We start from the raw sequence: 21,414 nt of genomic DNA, 5'->3' as shown, positions 1-21,414 counted from the left end.
GCAAAAACCTGAACAAAATTTAATTAAAATATTTTTTCTTTATAATAGTAATAATAGTGCACTTCAGAACTAGACACAGTGCCGTATTTAACTATATAACATAATATAGGTCTAGTACAGGGGTTCCCAACCCCGTGCCCGCGGGCGCCATGGCGCCCGCCGAACGATTCGTATGTGCCCGCCTCTCACTATTCGACAGAGACAGAATTTTTTTCATAAACATTATTGAAAGGTTGAAGGGGATGGAAGTTTGAGGGGGGGGGGGGCGTGCAAATCGAAAGTTTGAGTGGGGGGGGGGGTGCAAATCGAAAGTTTCGTCCCCGGGTGACGGGAAGGGTCGCTACGCCTCTGGAAGGAGTTTGTCGATTTAAAATAGGTGGTGCCCGCCACCCTACCGATATTTTTAAATTTTAGAATGTGCTCTAGAGAAAAAAAAAGTTGGGAACCCCTGGTCTAGTAGTACAGTAGGTCTATAATTGAATGCAGTTTAAAATGCGTCAAGGTTGGCAAATTCACATGAAAAATATCAATTCCAGGAATTTTAAGAACTTTTTGTCTATTTGGCTTGTAAAAAAAGAATGTTAAATAATTTTGACTTTTAAACAAAAAATCTTATTTTATTGTAATATATAGAATAATATAAAAGAAGAAGGAAGATCAGTTTAACGTGAAGATTTTTTATAATTCAAAGTAAATCTAAGTCTGTTGATGAAATTTCTGTTTATATTTAGATTATACTTTTATTTCAATTTGACCAACACTAGATCTAGAAGTTGTTTTTTTTTTAATAATCATCATGGCGGAATCCATTCGCAATGCTTGGGCCAATGTCATGCGTAGAAGATTTATAAGATTAGGAATACCGTTTGTTGTAAGATTACATTGATATTTGTTATAAAATATAATTACATAGGGAATTTCTCTGATGTAGTTGTGAAATTCTCAGCTGTTTTTAGATGCTCTTGTTAGATTAGCTCACAGTTAAAATAAAATAAATATTAGCCTAAATGTCAAAAGTCAAAGGACAACAAAAAAAAAAGGACGTCAAAGAAAGGTAATCTAGGTAACCGCGACTAGATCTAGTAATGTGAAAAACAGGTGACTCCTTAAATTTTAATAATTATTACACATTTTGCGGAGGATTTAGAATATATGTTTTGAAAAATACAAAAATGTTTCCTTGTTTCTTTTATGGAGATCTAGAATCTACATGTTTTCAAACAATTGAATTAAAACTTTTCAGTAATAAATGAAGACTAGAATCTAGCGATGTTTTCATCAGATGCAACCATACTCATTTACTATAGCAGCCATCTTGTTTAAGTTTTATTTTGTTAAACTTATAGCGGAAGATTCAGGGGAAGCCATTCAATTTTACTTATTTTTACAGATGGCTGCTGTTATATTATAGCAAATCTTGCTCGCAAACAAAATTTAAAGTTAATTTGTGGCCTATAGGCCCTATTGAATATTGATATATTTAGCCTTTGATTTTGGTTTATTATTCAATTATCTATAAAATTTGACACTAATTAGTTTTTTGAGAAATTGGAAATAGCGTAAATTACTACTTCCAGTCAAAAGAAATACACAGAAGGTAGAGAATTAGATCTTTTACTTACATGTGAAATTTCATTTATCTATCTGAAATAGTACTCAAGGTATAGAGTTTTGAAAAATTCAAAGTAGAAAAAGTACCACTTCCGGTTATGGAAATCGCTCAGAAGTTGATAACTAAGTTAAGTACTTAACAAGCAGTATCTGAGTGCTGTCACTGTGCTCAGCTGTATTACTCAGTACTGTCTATGACAGTTTACGGTTTATGACTCTATTACTAGTATTAGTATTAGTATTTTAGTATACTGAGACTTTACTCAATGAGTTTATCCTATACTCTATGTCTTAGTTACTTAGTAGGTCCCTAAAATACTTGTAGAATATATCATAGACATTAATAGATCTAGTACTAGTACTACTACTAGGTAGTAGATATTTAATTACAGTGAGTAGTTCTTCTGTTACTTAGTAGTCTACTAGTACTACTCATAAATACTGAGCAGTTCTTATTGTCTCAGTTCAGTTAGCTTAAAATGGGTCTTCCATAAAGGTAAATGTTAAATGTCAAATGATGTCACACTGCTAGGCCTTAGCCTGGGCTAGTGGGAGGGGCTTCAAAAAGTGCAGATACTTTTTTTGCTTTAAAAAAATTGTTATTTATGTTTTTACAAAACATTTTCTGTAAATTTTAATAAAAATTATTTGCACATTGTTGAGTGAGCTCAGTAAATGTAGAGAATTTGCTGTTTTAAATACCAAAAATTTCAATTTTCAAAGGGAGAATAGGGGGGGGGGGAAGGATTGTGTAATAATTTTAGGGGAGGAGCTGGGTCTTGCTCTTTGTGGGGTGGTGGATGGAAAATCATTTTAAAAAGCTTGACATTACTTACAGATGACCTCTAAATAGGTCAGCAAATGGGCAGTGATGATTTTATGATTATTTGTCAGTGTTAGCTTAGATGTTAATATTTTTAAAAACTTATCTAATTAAAGCATAATTTTACAGATTTGATTGTGCATGGTGTTTTTAAAAATATTTTTTTTACAAATTTAATGCAAATAAATTTAATATTATAACATCTATTTTTAAACAATATTCTGGGGGCAGGAGAGCTACACAAATATTGGCATTTTTTCTTGTAGTCTCCACACTTACAAAAACATAGACATTCATAAGTAGTCTCTGCATTTAAATTAATGATTTTTAATACAATATTTTTAACTTGAAAAAGAGGCCCTATTGTACATTAAATTTAATTAATGATGATCCTGATTAGATGTAGCCAATCAAATCAATAATGTCTCTCTCCCTCTCTCTCAGTCAAACTCTCAGGTGTCATCTCAATGTATTTTGAAATTTTAAATGTACCAATACATTGCAGGTTTTTGTAGCTGGAGGTTCTTTTTTCTTGAAACAGTTTGCCAGCCTTCGTTATGAATTCAGAAATTCAAAAAGGGTAGGAGATATTGGAATTTTTTGTTTGTTTAGTTATATATAGGTTATGTGGATAAATATTTCATGTAAACATGTTAATGAAACGAACATAAATTCTTTTTTTTAAACAGTTCATCAGAAGAATTGTATTGGCAATAATATGATTAAGACTTAAAAGGTGTGTATTATAATTGGTATTCATGTTCATTATTTTTTATCAGCTTTCAAAAGAAGAGGCGGAAGAATTAGGATTTAAAACTGTCAGTGTTGATACAGAAATTGAAAAAATGTTAAAAGTAAGTATGTAGGATGTATGTCATAATTTTAAATCTTGTGGTTTTAATTTTTTTTTTTTTTCAATTTTTTAAACATGAATTTATCATTACCAATGACCCATGTTGTGGTATATACTTCTCTTTTTTCCATTATATTTTTTAACATCCAGATGATTAAGATATTTTTTTTTTTTTTTCAAAAGGAAATTGAGGAAAAAGACCTGGATAACTGGGAAAATATTAGAGGGCCTAGACCCTGGGAAGATTCAAAGTCTGTTCAGATAGAAAGTAGAAAACTATTAGAACAACAAAAGTCAAAGGAAGTTAAAAGGTTAATATTATATATTTTTATTATTTTATACTATAATCCAGCCTCCTTTTCAGACCTAACAGCCAGAGGAATAACAATGTGTGTATCTTTACATCTGCATACAACTGTATAATTAGAACCATGCCCAGTTGTCTTTACTTTTAACTTTGGTCAATCCAGCTTAGTTTTCTTCTTCTTCTTCGTTCTTAATTGTGAATATGGTGGAGGATTCAGACAAGTCCAACTTTGTGGACAAACCGGACTGTGGTCTCCAGTTTGTCAGGTGCCCCATATAATTTTTCCCTGAGTGGGGTGGGCTGGGGCCAGTGTCTGTCTCGTGCCTGGCTATACAAAGTACATTCCTGGAGTACGTGCTCCGTGTTTTCCGGGGCCTTGCCACAAGGGCACATTTCGCTACACCCAACCTTCAGTTTTCTGTGCATGTGTTGATTTAGTCTGTTGTGGCCTGTTCTCAGTCGAAAGATTATGTATTGTTGTTTTCGTGTTAAATTATAATAGCCGTCGTCTTTAATGTAGTGAGGGTGTGTGACAGACCACATTTGCGTTTGTTTGTTTTTTATTATTCTTTTTATTTCTTTTGGGTGTTTAAAATGATCTTATGCATTTAGGTATTTGTAATGTAGTTGCTCCTTAACTTGACTGTAAATAGAATTTGCATTAATGCAATCCACTGCACTCCAAAATTGATGATTAACTAGTACTCTGAGGAAAATTATACAAAGCTCGGTATCATCTTTACACACTCAAGTCTTTCTTGGGCATAGAAACAATTGAAGACTGTATTTCACCTGTTAAAAGTTCACACATTTAACTTGGCTTTTATTATCATTACGTTATTAATGTTTCTTATTTCCATTGATTGTTCAATGTTTAAAATTTTGTTTTTTCTTGACAGCAGCTGAGCAAAGTTGTAATGTGTACATAATGCAGATGTAATTCAAGGGAGGCTACAAGTTGAATTTGTTTTTATTGTGCATCTTATGAAACTTGTGTGTGAATAATGATTGTATTCTAACATTACTGATTACAATTATCTAGTGCATTTTAATCAGCAAGCTGCAATGGCATTTCAATTCAATAATTGCAAAACTTTAATATTGAAGAAATATGCAGCATGTGATCGTTGACTTGAGTGCTATGAGAGGTTATGTACCTTGAGAGATAAGGCACATTTTGTAATTAAAATGATCCTCATTACACTTTCTAGCCATTTTACATTTTTGTTTTGTTTTCTTTTTAAAAAGTTACAACATGCATTGTTGTTTGTAATTATATCCATCATGCCAACAGTTTTTTAAAAATTGTAAGCAATGATGTGTGATGAAAGTGAAAATATGTTAACTGATAATGTTAATTTATTTTTTACTGTAAAATATTTTTAGTTACATTTTTTAATGCCCCAATATTAAAACAATAAATGACATTTCAACCTATTTTCTTTTTTTTTTTTAATATTTTAAAATATTTTTTTCTTGATATGTTTAATACTTTTGGAACTTTAATTATTCTGTTATGTAGACAATGAAGTATACTAAAATGTTTTAAGTTGCATTGTATGTTTTCTGATAATTTTTTCTTACTCAACTAAATTTCCGAAGGAAAAAAAGTTTACAGTAGTAATTTTTAAAGTAAGCTGTCTTACTAACTTTTTGGGAAAATAGTTCAGAAATAGGATAAGCCATTTTGTCAGTAAGGTCCAAGTCTCATATCTATATATGTTATGCATGTGAAAGCACATCAAGTTATATAGGCCTTTATATATATATAAATATCTCAAAGGCTCATTAAAAAGTATTAAAGTAAAAGATTCATGTGTGAGGTAAAACATACTTAAGTTTATTGCCATTCATGTCACATGAAACTCAAGTATACAGAAAACCACTCATAGAGTACACTGTGTACTTCCAGTAAACTTAGGGAGGGAATACTACATTGATTAAGGCACACATTCAAAAATGTTAATATTGCACTTTTTAAAATTATAGATTCAATCATTTTTGAACAAAAAATGTACAAAATGGAAACTATCTGAAAGTTTTTTTTAAATCAAATAAAAGCAAAATTTAAATAGTTTCTTAAAAATATCTATTAAAAAATACATTTTCACATAAAGTGTTCTAAAGAAATAAAAAAATTGTGACAATTTCTTTTGAAAAAATATATAAATCACGTTTCTGTGTTAATACAGATATCTAGGTACATGTAGTAAACAGAATTTTCTTGATGGGTTTGTGAAGTAATTGCACAATATCTACAATTATAAAAGCATACAAAAAAATCCAACAAGTTAAAAAAAAAAGTAATATTATTTCAACCAACACAGAAATTAAGATCCTTCAATATTTTAATCGGGAACATGCAAACAATAAATTACTACATGATCATCCCTTCGTTGGTAAAGCATTTCTCCTTCAAACAAGACTAGACCTTGTTTTCTTGCCCTAAGAAGCATACCTACAAGCTTGTTTGATATTTTTGTGTAGGCTTCAAACAATTTTCCAAATTGTATGCTGTAGCTTCCATCAGAATTCAACGTACCTGTATGAAGAATTATCCATCCATCTTCAATCAAATATATAAATGATCAGACACTTATGTATTAACCTAAAAAACCTGAATCAGGTAATCAAGTTAGATCGTCTTAATGAATTCTATACTTTACATGAGCATCAAATGAAAGGATACCTAAGGTTTAACATCACTCAAATGTCACTACTCGACCAAGCCATAGAGGTAATTTTATAAATGGGGTTTGATTTTACAACTACAGGGTAAAGAAGAAACCAAGGCAATTTACAAATGAACAAAATTTAGCACAAATTGCTAGTAACAAACGACATGTAAGCCAAACTACTGGTGCTGCATAATATAACAGAAGCTGAGATTGCCTTTTTCTGATGAGGGGATTTATAATATTTTGAAAATCTAAATCAATCCTTGTAAACTGGAGTAAACAATTACCTAAGTCTGCTATCACATGACAAAGTTCCACAATCTCAGCACCAATGTAAAGACCAGCTTGTTTACCACGGTATTCTGTTAATGAGCCCTCCACTGGTCTGCCATAGTTTGGGTCATCTTTTTGTAAAGTAGCTCTGTGGGAAGCTCCACGCCATTCAGAAAATGGGTTGATCAATTGCTTTTCTTTATGTTCTTCTGCTTGTTTTTGCCAAAAGGAAATTTTTGTTCCAAGATTTCCTTTGTGACTTTTATTTTCATATGCCATTTACAGGCATTTATTAATTAAATTATAATTATTTTGACCTAAAAATAATATAAATCATTATTATATTAAGTATTATTTTAATATTTATTAAGAAATAAGTCTGGTCTTCCTGCAAGCTGTTCTTTACAACCAAGGTGTGCCTGTTCAACTAGAATGTGAAATCAGTGCAGACACTTGGATGATAAACATCATTGATAAAGTCCAGACCTTTACAAACAGCTGCTGGCCTAGAAAAATACTCATAATCTGCAGGCCCACCACCATCCATTAAATTAAAACTGATTAAAATGTCTCTACTGTTGAATCAGGCTTTATTTATAATGTAGTTGGTAGGGCAACAGTGATTAAGAAAAAGAAAGTAGTTCAACTAAGTTGAATTTATTTTTTAGTTTAAAATATTTTTTTTTAATTAAAATAATGTTATTAGCCTGAAAAGTACACACAATAAAATGATGTCATTGATTCTAGAGTAAAGATAGAATTAAAATCCAATACAGATAAAACACACAATAAAAATGACATCATCGAGACTTTATAATAAAGACACTAACATCACCACAAACTGTCTGCCGCCTACCTCCTAACCCCCTGGAACGAAAATTCAATTTATATAGAAAATATATACTTTTACCAGTGTCAGCCTGCCCCCCCCCCCCCCAAGAGAAAAAGAAACACTATCTGTATGATTGAGGTTTAGCTACCAAAAGACCAAAAGTAGGAAATGGGTCTAGATTATAAAAGTAAGGTCTACCTTTAATCTGTACGATCGACAAATGCAACTAGTGTTTCTATCAGACTTTTTTCTCCCTAGATGGGGGGAGGACTCTTCAAATTTTCTTTAGGGGGGGGGGGTGGACTTAATTTTCCAGGGAGGGGGAAGAGACTGGAAAAAGTATATTTTCTATATAAATTCTATTTTGTTATACGGGCGGTAGAAGTTCTTTGGGGAGCTATGTTGATGCCCGGGGCTAACCCAATGGAGGATGCTCCCATACAATTATTGTCTGGGTGCCTTTAAATATATCAGATGAATATAAGCTTAATAACTTCAAAGATGCCCCTGCAGTGTATAAAAATAAATATGAATATAATTCCTCTACGGATCTCCTTGAAAAGTAGGATAACGAATATGGGCATAAATACTTAAAGAGTTGCCCGAAAGAAACTCTAAATGCGACATGTCAAGTTTGTGCTTAGGTGCAAGGTTTAGACCAGGGGTATGAGTATGACTATATTTAGTATGAATGTGCAGTAACTAAATGTAGACCAAGGTTAAATCCAGTTAAAATGCTGAGTCTGGATAAAAATCCATTTTCAACTACATTTTTCATTTCCGGTTAATTTGAAGTTAAGGTGGTGATTTTGATATGGTTTAGAGAAAAAGACAACACTATCATGATCAACCTATCACCATTGTATTTCTCCCTCAACAGGCCCTTTATCTTTTCATCATATATATAATATATAGGCCTAATAATATTAAATTTTTAATAAGGGGTTAACAAAACAGTGGAAACACCATAGATTTTAATTTTTAATTTATTTATATTTTCAATTATTTTCATTTATTAGTAACTAATAAATAGTAATTATAGTCTACTAGTACTACACTAGATCTAGTAGATCTACTAGTACTAATAATAAAGTTGTAAACAGTAAATTCGTGCCTATAGATATAGTATAGTTATTAGTTAAGTATAGTAGTACTAGTATAGATCTAGTAGTAGATCTAGATCTAGTTCAAGTAGTAACTAATATTACTAAGTGACTAGTTACTAATTATAAAAGTCATTATTACTCAGTAAGCTAGACATCTAGTCTCTAGTGACTAGATTATAGATCCAGAATTAGATATCTACTGATATAGTCTCTCTCTAGTGTATGGGAAGTGTAGATTTTAAAAACTTGGGTAGCAAAATTTCATTTACTTTTATCCGGAGCAAAAATACGAATGTGAGAATGGATCTAACCAGATCAATCGTTAACGGTGAAAGCTAAAGCAGCCTTTATCATTCCACTATTTTTTAAACACTAGCGGTAAAAACTTATTTTTTAGGACTAAAACTTGATTTACTAAAAGAAAAAACCTACAATTACTACTTGTATTATGTATATGTATTTTATTAAGCTTTTTTTTAATTGAGAGAGCATTCGGAAGTTCAACGAAAAAAATTATCATAAAAACTAAAAATGACCTAGCACTCGTAGTATTAATACGTACACCAAAAATTTAATAAATGAAGTATTTATCATGTCAAACTCTAAGCTGCATTTGATATTATTATTCTTAGTAAATATCCAGTAATAAACTATCCGCCTTAGTTTAACTAACAGTATGTTTTTAGTTGTTATTAGCTGTAGGAATATCCACGTCGTATCTCCAACGTAAGTCGTAGCTTGATTTTACTGAGCTCCTGAAGAATGTACCTTTCATTCTCATTGATAATGGTCCAGTTCTTTCCCCTGGAAACATAATAATTTTGAAAGGCAAATGTTTAACGATCCCTGGTCCTTCGTCCTCAGTTAAAAAAGTGCCTGATATCAAAACCCGTTCATCTCGGCACTCGCTGACTCTGGCATCAGTACACTTAAAAACCTCGGCCCATTCTAAGTGTTGTTCAATACATTGCAAAGGGTTATCTAAAAAAATTGAATTCGACACACTATTCTTCTCCTTAGATGTCGACTCATTTTGATGTTCCGCTTTGGATAAAAGCTGTTTACTCTCGGTCAAACTACTCATATCACTGGTTTCCTCCTTTACAAAGAGCACTGGCAATTTTAGGCATGATTCCAACTTCGTTCTGCGTTTTGTTGAGGTGCGCGCAACACCAATTCTAATCCTTCTTACACAGCTTGCAGCCGATATATATTCTTGTAGAAGTTCTTCATTCCGTTGTTCCAAACACAAGTGCAAGTGTATTTCTCTAAGGGCTTCCTCTGTGCAGGGGAACGTTGGCACCAGAGGGAGACTTATCTCGTGCTCGAGAACCCCAATAAGCCATGGAGGGAGGAAGTTCTGGTGTTTTAGGTATGGCTGACGCAGCATACCCAGATGGCAATACGCGTTCAATTTCTCGACATGGCCCATGTAATTCTCTAACACCATTCGCTTCTGTTTGACCGCCTCCAGTGTCTCCTTGAAGTTGTCCTCCACGCTCTGATGACTCTGACCTTGATCCAGGAGACACGTCTCGCTCATGCACGCCCTACACCACTGCTGAGACCTGCTCCATGGATTCAATCATTTTTTAAAATAAATTTCGTTAAAGAGGAACAAATCACTAATGAAAACACCAATTATTCAAAAAAAAAAAAAAAAAAAAAAAAAAACCCACCCAAATACTAACTGAATTCTATAAACCTAACACCCAGAGTTTCTTTCAGGCATCTCTTGGGGGAGGAGGAAGCACCAATGCAAGTCCACCCCTCCTACGTTCGTTATAAAAAAAAAAGTGCGATACACCCTGGATACGGTGGGCTACACTACTATAATCATTCACTAAATCGAATCAGGTTATCTAACTTTACGAAGGGTGATTATTTTACACTCAAGACTTTCGCACAGCACGCTCTAGGGCTTCTGTGTGGTAGTGTGGATAACTTGGAGCCCAACTTTGAGTTTGATCCAAGAAATATAGCGTCTGCTTTGTTTAAATTTATAAAAGAATTGGAAACGAATTGATGACATAATCTTAAAATAATGCGTCATCCTTTCTTCTGCGACTGCTGCAACGCACGGGACATGTACGCTAGTGTTTTATGTAGAAAATATATTCTTTAGCCAGTGTTGTCGTTCCCCCCCCCCCCCCCCCCCGAGGAAAAATTGTCTGGAAGAAACATTGCTGATAGACAACTTATCAATACTTATTTTACCCTCAGCTAAACTTTAAAAAAAATTGTGACGTGACATTTTCAACAACCTTCCAACCCTTGTCACAATCTAGCTGTACTCGTGACTTGAAGTGTTTATGAAAAATATTAAGTCTTAGTGTAAATGTAATGTGGTGACATCTGCTAGATCTAGAGGAAACGTTCGACATTTTTTTCATAGCAAATAGCAAAGATGGCAAAACTAAGATCCAACGACTTAGTTAAAAGCGTTATTTTAGTTTTGCCGAATATAATACCGGCTATAAGGAGTGTTAAAACGGGGGTAATTTTGCTATATCAATTAGCCCATAAATTAAATAGGCTTGTCGGCCCGTTACTTGTCATTTATAGATTTAGGACTTGCTTTCTTAATAAAACTGCATCTAGAGAGACAGAGACCTAGTTTAGTTAGATCTAGATATTTTCTTGTTTAATTCACAACTGATTGTATAAAAAAAATGATCTACCCCTTTTTTAAGTTTAAACCATACCGTTTTTTTATTTTAGCGTCCAATAAAATTTCTAACGAATTAACGTTCATATACTCCCTCTGTCTTTCCCGATTTCTTTTCGCTTTAATTTTAATGAGAGCCATTTTCTTGATTAGTATGGCGCTAGCTGTAGCCAATGTCAAGGTTAAAGATACGCTGACATTTTAGTCACAGCGTAGTAAGGTTAAAATTTGATGACGCATTCCTTATAAATTACTTGTCTACACAATTCGCTTTAGTCTAGTGATTTAATGTAATACGGGCATTGCTGTACATACCAACAACAAAATCAGTTTGGCCTGCAGAAACGTATTCTCTTATTTTCTCTTCTAACAAATGCCATGAAGTCTACTGGTTTGAAAACTGAATATATAATGTAAACAATAGACCCTATGTTTTTAATTTTTTATCGTAAAAAAAACAACTGGGACTGGAGTATCTAAAACAGGAAGGATTTCATTTTACTTCCTAGTGTTTTAAACATGAAATAAGTCTTGCTCCTAAAATATATCATGTTGTTTAGTGAAACACTTTCTGCTTGCTGCTAAAGATCCTTCACTAGTTGCTGGATAGTGACCCAGTGAAACCACAGCAAATATTGATCCAAGTATTTAAAGAGAAGCATTTTGATTTATAGTTATAAAAAAGACAATATTAAAAATCTTCAATCATTTAATAGTTAATGGTTATAAGATACAATGAGCAATGTTTTGATCAGACATGATATACTTAATGCATTCATAAAGCTAACTTAAAAAACTGAAGTGGGCAGAGAGTGCTAGATATTAGCACAGCCAAAATTTGTCCTGAGATCACCTCTAGCCAAAATATGTCAGTCTAATACTTAAGAAAAAGTAATGTCATCAATATTTAATTACATAGTAACTAAAAACAGAACTGAGATTTCATAAGTGGTTGTATTAATAACTTTTGATATTATTGGGGATTTAAAAAATAGGTACGATTTTTTAACCTATAAAAAAAAAATGTGTTATTAATATTTGTGAACATATAAAATTTCATTTGTTATAGATGTTCACAAAAGGTGATTCTACATTTTAAATAAATTTAAAAATATTTGACATTTTGTAAACAAATTTTACAATATCTTTCATTTCCACATTTAAAACTAACCCAGAGCTGCATTAGAAGATATTTATATTTATTTGATTGTGTATACAATGCCTGTATTTGACTAACACACTCGCACCCAGTATTCAGAATTGTCAAGAGATGATTACTTAACAAAATGCTTTGTGTTGATGCTAATCCTTGCATTTTAATACACAGATATGTAAACTTTTAGAAATGAAAAAAAAAAATTTAATGTGGTCAAAACACAAAATTTAAACATAGTTACTTTTTTAGACAGGACAATGTGCAACTTTGCACTGATTATGTAATACCTAATTTAACAATAACAGCCAAAAGCTTGTCTCATGTAATAACTGTAAAGCAAAATAAGAAAATAATAAAACCTTACATCAATTACAATTTATTTCAACAAATGAGTATGTATACACAAATTATTTCCTTTCAATCAAAACTTCCACAATATGTTATAATAAAACGGATTTATTAAAAACACTAGATTAAATCACACAAACCAAAATACATTATCTTTCATTCATATGGAAAACAGCATCTAAAGCATGTATAAACTAAAATAATCCAAAAAACGGATTTGCATAGGCCATTGGTTTGACATTCGGATGTGGCTGAAAAAAAACAATCATAAAATCTAGATAGGTATTTTATTTTTAATTGTCTTAATTTAATGTGGGTTCTTCAAGGATTCACACATGAGCCTAATGGTTAACGTTAGTTTCAAGATTTTAAAAATATAATATGAAACGTCCAAGTTTCTGTTATATTAAATGACTGCTTGATGTTTTTAACTTGTAATCTTTATAACTGAAACACTTTGTAATTAATAAAAATAAGTGTACTTAGTAAATAAAGATATAACTTACAACAGCTTCATATGTTGTAAACTTTGGTGTTAGATTGTCCCCTGTTATGTTGATAAAAGCACCTTTGTTCCCCATTGTATCACTGAAACATACATACATACAATCAATAAATTTATTAACTATTCTGACACAAATATCCTAAAATTAAATGATTTATTCAAAGGATAAAAAAAATAAATTCCAAGAGTTTTTTGTTTCAACTCTGAACTAGCGTATCTCAAGAGAGGTATATAATTAGGTTAAGTTTTAGCTTGTTAAATGACTTACCAGTAATTGGGTGCAGAAAAGACGGTAATACATTTACCATCATGCATTTCTTCATAGCCTTCATTCTTAACCTCATGGCTCCTAACAACATAATCTAACTTGTTTCTTTCTAAAAATTTCTTTGTTATATCAGGTCCAAATTGAACTCCTACTCCCCTTTTACTGGGTGCTCGTCCTAACTGAGGTTGTGGATCAGACCAGAGCAATTCACACATTATACCTAAAATAAGGAGGAAATAGCTCTTATAGTATTGATGTGATTTTACAGGAGTACTTTTGTTTATTTGATTAGTGTTAAAAAAGTATAACAAAGGTAACCAGCATAAACTAAAACCAACCATTGTCTGGGGGCTGTTTGTTACGATATGTTTTGGCAATATCATCCAGTGTGACATCATCAGAGGAGAACAGGCCACCATGCATAACCTACACACAAACATAATGATCTATATTAGCATTTTTATCACATCATCACTAGTGTAACAAAGATAATCTGATACAAAGGAACAGATTGAGAGAAAAATTAAACCAAATGTGGTCACTACTTACTAATATTTTCTTATTTATACAATGGGCTAGTGGTAACCAGTTAAATACTTCTGTAAAGAGTTCACAAAGCTGTGATGAATATCTATTTTACATGTTAAGTAAATAATTTGCGTTTAAAATTAATAATGATTTTAAAATGTAATGAAACCAAAACTGAAAGTTAACTACTGATAAATTCATTAATGCTATAAGTTTGTTTCAATTTAGAATAATGATTATAGTTTTACTTTAAAACAAGGTAACATAATCTATGTGAAATAGTTGAACTATGTGAAGTCAGGCAACAATTTTTCAAGGCTTTACAAAATGTGAAGTCTCCACCTTCTACTGCATGTGCTCCTGTTATTTTTTAAAATATTACGTTTATCTGATAGTAGCAGTATAAAATATAGATCGATAATTTAATGGCTGCAGCTACAAAAGACTGAAGAAAGAAAACTAACTTTTGGTGGTGAATAATGTATGTTCTAATACAAAGGATACTTTGATTTGACTTCTCCCTCAAAGCCGTACATTTGGTTCATTGTTAAGCTTTCATGGTTACCTAAAAAAAAAAAGTACAAAATTGTTGTCAGACATAAATGTTGCTACAAAGACATTCATTAAACAAATTACAATTGAAATATTACCTCTTGCCATGAAAAAATGTTTAGGGTAAAGAAGTTTGTAGCTGAGTAGAGTCATGATGCATTCAACAGAAAAAGATCCTCTATCAACAAAGTCCCCGTTAAATAGCTAAAAAGGTTAAGGTTGATTTTGATTAAATTGTTTATTATTTAAGACCTTTTTATTACAAGGTTTTTCCAGGTCAAATTGCTGTCTGTCTGAAGGTAAGATTGTGGTCAAATCTTGCAACTCAATTTGACACTTTAATCTATTCAAACTTTCCAGATAAATTCATTTCAGGTGACCAAACAAAAATTTTGTATTTTCATTTTAATTATAAAATTAATTAATAACTATTTTAAAATATTATCAAGCAATATGTGTTATGATTCTTTTTAAGTGTAAAATACAAAACAAAGTGATTTGGATACATATGGATTATCCTCTGATGGTTTTCCATTCATCTGGAAGATGTTTAGTAGATCATAATATTGCCCATGTATATCACCACAAATAGTAAATTTTGATTTCTGAAAGTAAAAAGTCAAATTTCAACATTTTTATTGTAAATTAATGAATGTGACTAAATATAATTTTTTTTACAAAATTTAAAATTATAACTGATTAAAACAATTGAAATACTACCTTGAGCACAGCTTCTTAAAATACTAATTTTAAAGCAGAGTATTCTTACCCCTGGAACTTCAATATATACAAGAGAATCCTGTTCACTAAAAAGCTTTTTTGCTTGTATTAATATCTGGAAAAAAACAAAATTCAAATTGGTCTTCAGTAGATTAAAATAACAAACATGAGGAGGGAGTAGTTCTGACTTTTCAGACACATGTAAAGTTTTTTTTTAAAGAAAATTTTTGAACAAGCACATATTTTAGAGATTTTTAAAGTATTATCACTAAAAATCTTAATTGAGCACTGATAAAATTAATTTTATAACAACAATTATCAAAACTAATTTCACTCAGCTTATCATTGATTTGTTAATGGATGCAGCCTGGAGTAGACTACACTATAACTGAACATTAAACCACACTCTTTACCAAAGAAAATGGAAAATTATCTAGTAGTTACTTTGAGGTTAGTAGATCATGTGGTGCTATGCTAAGTTTTATCCCTCAAAATGAATTAAGAAATTACGTCCAGAAATATTTTCTTAACAAACGTCTGCCTTTGGTGTGTTTGGATTTATTTTTAACTTTTAGTGGTCTCTACTGTAAGTCTAAACATAATATACACTACAAAAAAAAAATAGTTATTAGAAAAAAAATTAAAATTAGAAATGATTATTTAAAAGGCTTTAAAAAAAAAAAAGCTAAAACAGTGTGATGTTATCTATAGCCAACCCATTAGTACACTGTAGTTTGTCAATGTTTGACAATAATAGTAAATAATGTAAAGAACTTATTTTAAAAAATATTCAAGAACATTTTTAAACAATGCAAAATAGGTGTTAATACCTGACACACATATTTTTTCGGCAATTTCTTTTGCTCTTTATATGCAACAACAAGATTATCAATAAACTCCAAGGTCACTTTTCCATCCACTAAATGAGGACCATCGTAATTTGGCTCAATTGCTAAAAAAAAAAAAACATTTTTGACAATTATTTCCTCTACAGCATTACACATAAAAAAAAAACATCTAATAAAACGTAGAAAAATCTTAATTAAAACACTGACATTTTTTTGGGCTATAAGATTCGTAAACTAAAATATATACACCAACTTAAAATACTAATATCTACCACCTCGTTACCTCCCCTATGTCATTGTTTTCAGTAACCTAAAAAAGATTAATTTTGAATTACTAATTTATAATCAAATTAAATTTAGATATTTCAACATTTCATCTCAGACACTTGTATGCTAGGTTTGAGAGATACGACAGCTAACACCCCATAACTCGAGTTTGTAATAATCAACATCTAATACTAGTTTCTTGTTTTGTCTATTTATAGTTCTAAGCAAAATACTTTACAGACAGTTGCTATTATTTCAACATCATATTTCAACTGTGGAGACAATAGCTGGCACCAGATTATGTACAAACCCTCCCATGCAGACAACTAGACATCTTGGGGATAAATTTAGCTCTTTTTGTTCTATATAACTGACTCAGATATTTCTTTCCGCAAAATATTTTAAAAATAAATTGATAATGAACTAGTTCAAAAAGCTGTATTTTCAGAAGCAAAGAATTCAATAATTATTTAAGTATTTTAAAATGCTTCTACCTTATAAATCCCTACAATATATAGTACACACCTAAACTCTCTATATCAATTGTGTCTGACAAACATTTTCCATCATCACTAGCTATAGCTTTTTCAAATGCCAGTCGCTTGCAAATTTTATTGCATTCTTCATATTTATTTTTGGCATCTTTGTCGCTAGGGCGCACTTTGGTAACCTAAAATTAGATAAGAGATAAGCTTTGTATATTAGTGAAATATTTTAACGTAAAAAACATGAAAGCATTAATTGTCTACCAATTTAATTATAATCTTGAATTTTGAAACACATAAGCCTTTAAATAAAGCACCAACTTACAGCTTCAAAATCTTTCAAAGCCAGTTTGAACTTTCCCAGTGCCATATTAGCAGATGCTCTTCTGTAATATGCCTAGGAAATAAAACATACAATTTTCTTTAAATATGTGCTAAGTATATAAACTGTATTATTAATTTATATAATGAATAGACAATCTGGACAATATTATTATATAGAGAAAATTAAATTACTCAAGTCTTAGAGGAATACAAAGTGAATATTTGTATTTTAAACATTTGAAATTTCTTTTTTCTTTAATTTATCCTACCTTTAAGTAATTTTTGTCCAATGATAAAGCTTTAGATGCATCTGACAGTGCATAACCGAAACACTCTGTTCGTAAATAAGCAAAGCTCCTGTTACCAAAGTATGCTGCTACAAAAGGGTTGAGTTTAATAGCTTCTGTGTACTGTTCAATTGCCTTTGTATAATCTTCATCTGGGTAAAATATAACAACATACAGATTTTAGGAGATTAATTTTTTTTTTTTAATATTTAACTCACATCCACAATGATATGAAAACATTTCAGTTTCCATGTACTTTGTCATGTATTGAATCCTAAATAAATATTAAATAATAACTCAAATTAGACTAAGACTTAGATAAATTACTTAAGGTACTTTTTTGCTAAGTTAATGACAGAGACAGAACCAGGCTTACGTGCTGCAACTACTCTTAAAAAATGAGTGTGTTAAATTTTTTTTGTGTGATCAGTCATCTTGATATTTTAAAACCATAATATACAGTCTCATTTAAAAAAAAAATATTGGATATTTTTGGATTTTTAAAAAAATCAGTGAGGACAAAAGCAAACTGTAAGTTAATATTTAAGTTTTTTTATACTATTAGTCTAGCACTTTGACTAAAAATATTTTCTTTGGAAACCCAATCAGTAGTTGGCATCATAAAACAACAGCTGCCTCTTCTTATCATCCATGATCATTGGACAGATCCAGTGATCACTAGTTCTTAATATAATCCTCTTAACAAAATAAAACCCCATATTTTAAACAGAAAAAAATTAATATTCCTCCTCCTAATATAGCTAGAATTTTAAATTTGGTATCAGTGGAAAGCTATTAGTTACCAATACCACTTTAACTAACTCGTTTTGAGAGATAAAAATGACAAAAACAAATTTGTCGTGCTACATTGAAGATCTAGCTAGACCAGATTAAGTTGTGGAGTTGTATAATGTAATGGCAATGTGTAGTGTAATAATAAGTATTAACTAAGTAGACTAATACTAACTAATGAGAGTTTAGAGAGAGAACTTCAAAATAGGGTTATTATACTAATACAATGAGAAAAATGGCCCGTTGAGGAAGGATACAACGGGCGCTAGGTTGATAGTGCTGTCTATTTTCTATAAACTAAAACCAAAATCACCATCTAAATTCAATTTAACCGGAAACAAAAAATGACATAGAAAAAGGATTTTTATCCAGAATTAGTACTTTAATTTATACAAAATATAGTCATAGGCATATCCCTAAACCATGCACCTAATCTCATTCATGACAAAAGTCGCATTTAGAGTTTGTTTCAGGCAACTCTATTTGGGAGGAGGGGGCTACGTCGTCGTGCCCCCCCCCCCCACCCCAAAACATGTCTACCATCCCATTCAACGAAATATAATTATATACTTTTTCCAGTGTCCGCCCCCTCCCAGAAAATTCTACCCCCGCCCCCCAAAAAATTCAACTACCCCCACACCTCGCCGGGGAGGGAAAAGTCTGAAAGATACACTGGTCGCATTTGTAGATCATACACACTAAAGGAAGAACCTGGGCGGGGCTTCGCCCATACGGAAAGAGGTGCGTGAAAAAAACTGTGCACGCTAAACACTTTTTAGATTAGAATAAGTCCCCATCCCCCTCCGGGTAGGAAAAAGTTTGAAAGAAACACTGGTGACGCGCTTAGCCACTACCCGAAGAATTGCATGAAAGAAACTGCAAGAAAACCACTTTTTAGATTAGACACATGAATTAGGCGGTAATTTTATTATAGAGTATCGATGAAGATATTTATTTTGAGTTGGGGAGGGGGGCTCAGACGCCCCTACCCGAAGAATTGTATGAAAGAAACTCTCCATGCAAACCACTTAGATTAGACAAAATTGACTTTTTATTCAATGTTTACTCGAGAATCAATGACGTCATATTACTGTGTGCACTCTCCGGCTTGATACTATTTTCTACTATATGCTCCAATGTGACGTCATATTTCGTTTTCGTTTAACTATGCATGTTTTAATTTGCTTGTGTTTTCTCTATAGAGTTCTTGTCAGATAGATAGATACATCTAGATCTAGATACACAAACAGCGAAACTTAATAATACAATTGTTCAATAGACTGAGATCTAAAAATCAGAATCTAGCTAAAGAGTCTAAATCTAGATAAAGTTAAATTTAAGTGTAGACAAGCTACTAGAATCTAGCTAGATTTTAGAATCTAGCTAGACTAGATAAGTTAGTAGGGTAATCTATCGTTTTGGGTACGTAAAATCGCCCGCGGCTATTAATGTACGAAAACGTTACCTCATTATCAAGGCTGTAAATAGTATATTGTGATATGTTTGTGTCAAATATTATAGATAAATGAATAATAAACCTAAATCAATGGCTAAATATATCATTATAGGCCAGTAATTAACTTTAAACAGCAGTGTCTGCAAGCAAGATTTGCTATATAAACAGCAGCCATTTGTAAAATAGAGTGACTTCCGCCTGAATCTTGCGCTATAAGTCTATAAAAATAAAACTTTAACAAGATGGCTGCTATAGTAAATGAGCATGGTTGCATCTGTTGGAAACATCGCTGGTGTTCATTTATTACTGAAAAGTTTTTATTCACTTGTTTAAAAACAGGTACATAAATGAAACAAGGAAACATTTTTGTATTTTTCAAAACATAAATCCTCCTCAAAATGTGAAATAATTATTAAATGTAAGGAGTCACCTGTTTTTCACATTACTAGTCGCGGGCGATTTTACGTACCTAAAACGATAGATTACCGTTAGTAGATTTACTAGATCTAGAATCTAAGCCATTCCTAAGCTAGATCGTGTCTAGATTCTAGATTTAGATCTGCTAGCTAGATCAATCTAGATCTAGAAACACATAGATCTCTTGATCTAGAATCTAGATCTAGATCTAAATTCTAAATCTAGATTCTAGTATTACTAGTATTAGTAATAATAATTTTAATATAGATCTAATATATTATTATATTTCTTAAACTTAAATAGTATAGATTTAGTATTTTCTTAAATTTTGAGAACAAATCATTACTCTTGAAATAAGTATTGGCTTGTTCTTTGACCTCCTCTGCCTTTTTCTTGTCGTCGTCAGTTATAGAAGAGGGATCCTTCAATTCCTCGTTATTCTCCATTGTTGTACTTTCATTCCCCATACTATCCGCCATGCTTGGTTTCTAGGACCAGGGTAAATAACTCTACCTAAAATACTTCAACTGCCGGATATGCAAATATGATATTTTATTATTTTCAATAGTTTTACATGTGGACTTATTATTCATTGGTTATTTGCATGTTTTAATTAAAGGAAAATACTTAGAAAATAACATTGCAGTATTTGAACAAACGAAAAGATTTAATGTTAACTCAATAACAGCTCAAGTAGAGAGGACCGGTGATGTGTGAGGGAGGGAGCAAAGTTTCTTCCAGGCATCTCTTCGGGGGGGGGGGGGGGGGCGAAAAAAAGTCTACTGCTCCCTTCCCCCCCCCCCCCCCCCCGAATGAAATGAAATTTATATAATTTATATAGAAAATATATACTTTTAACAGTGTCCGCCCCCCCCCCCTCCGAAAATTTCAAGTGATTCCCCGGAGAAAAAAGTCTGGAAGAAACACTGGGAGTGAAGCGAATGACACGGTGCCTGAAAGAAACACTTCTAAGCGTGTCCTATCCACATTTCCATTTTTCCTATTTCGTTCTACCCTGTCTCAGTGTCTGGTCTGGTACCCTCTGTCTTCAAATTTGTATCAGTATTTGCGTAAGTATATGTGTGTGAGGTCAATGCCTTTTATTCTACATTGATTTAGAAAGGCCTAGTCGTTGAAGAAACTGTAAATTCCGGTCTAATCACTCTAATGATAGTTGCCCATTATTTAATCAGTACAATTTGTAATGGCTTTGTTGTTGACTAAGACAGTGTACATTTGTTTGCTGGTGTTTGTTTCATTTTTCAGTTCACCAAGCAGAGCCGGCGCTAGGGGTACGCGGGGCCTATGGC

At 31.9% G+C, this 21,414-nt stretch overlaps 3 protein-coding genes across 5 annotated transcripts; 1 reads left to right on the top strand and 2 right to left on the bottom strand.

The window, feature by feature from the left end:
• Positions 1-783: 783 nt before the first annotated feature.
• LOC131928201 (cytochrome c oxidase assembly protein COX16 homolog, mitochondrial) lies at positions 784-5,031 on the top strand. Of its 2 annotated transcripts, none has more exons than XM_059284147.1 (5): positions 784-871; positions 2,940-3,014; positions 3,214-3,288; positions 3,471-3,598; positions 4,497-5,031. In XM_059284147.1, exons 1-5 carry the CDS (start codon positions 797-799, stop codon positions 4,498-4,500), a joined length of 357 nt encoding a protein of 118 aa, XP_059140130.1. In that variant the 5' UTR covers positions 784-796; the 3' UTR covers positions 4,501-5,031. The 2 variants fall into 2 exon arrangements, with proteins under 2 accessions (XP_059140130.1, XP_059140129.1); XM_059284146.1 differs by having other exon boundaries at positions 4,494-5,031.
• A 380-nt stretch (positions 5,032-5,411) lies between these two features.
• Positions 5,412-11,350, bottom strand: LOC131928200 (actin-binding Rho-activating protein). Of its 2 annotated transcripts, XM_059284145.1 has the most exons (3): positions 11,189-11,332; positions 6,560-6,862; positions 5,412-6,136 (listed from the first exon to the last, which is right to left on the bottom strand). In XM_059284145.1, the coding sequence occupies exons 2-3, from the start codon at positions 6,822-6,824 to the stop codon at positions 5,943-5,945; spliced, it is 459 nt and encodes a 152-aa protein (XP_059140128.1). In that variant the 5' UTR covers positions 6,825-6,862; positions 11,189-11,332; the 3' UTR covers positions 5,412-5,942. The 2 variants fall into 2 exon arrangements, with proteins under 2 accessions (XP_059140128.1, XP_059140127.1); XM_059284144.1 differs by lacking the exons at positions 5,412-6,136; positions 6,560-6,862 and adding an exon at positions 8,623-10,051 and having other exon boundaries at positions 11,189-11,350.
• A 494-nt stretch (positions 11,351-11,844) lies between these two features.
• LOC131928198 (serine/threonine-protein phosphatase 5) lies at positions 11,845-20,593 on the bottom strand. Its single transcript, XM_059284139.1, has 14 exons — positions 20,451-20,593; positions 17,422-17,591; positions 17,154-17,225; positions 16,869-17,013; positions 16,059-16,180; positions 15,278-15,343; positions 15,015-15,113; positions 14,607-14,712; positions 14,461-14,521; positions 13,978-14,059; positions 13,767-13,854; positions 13,429-13,648; positions 13,162-13,243; positions 11,845-12,906 (listed from the first exon to the last, which is right to left on the bottom strand). The coding sequence occupies exons 1-14, from the start codon at positions 20,581-20,583 to the stop codon at positions 12,850-12,852; spliced, it is 1,503 nt and encodes a 500-aa protein (XP_059140122.1). The 5' UTR covers positions 20,584-20,593; the 3' UTR covers positions 11,845-12,849.
• Between the last annotated feature and the right edge of the window lie 821 nt (positions 20,594-21,414).

Source organism: Physella acuta, unplaced genomic scaffold, assembly GCF_028476545.2.
Source record: "Physella acuta isolate Inbredline_101_S28 unplaced genomic scaffold, ASM2847654v3 ptg001474l, whole genome shotgun sequence".
NCBI classification, from domain to species: Eukaryota; Metazoa; Mollusca; class Gastropoda; family Physidae; genus Physella; species Physella acuta.
Note: the sequence above shows the minus strand (reverse complement) of the source record. Positions and strands in the feature narration are given on the sequence as shown.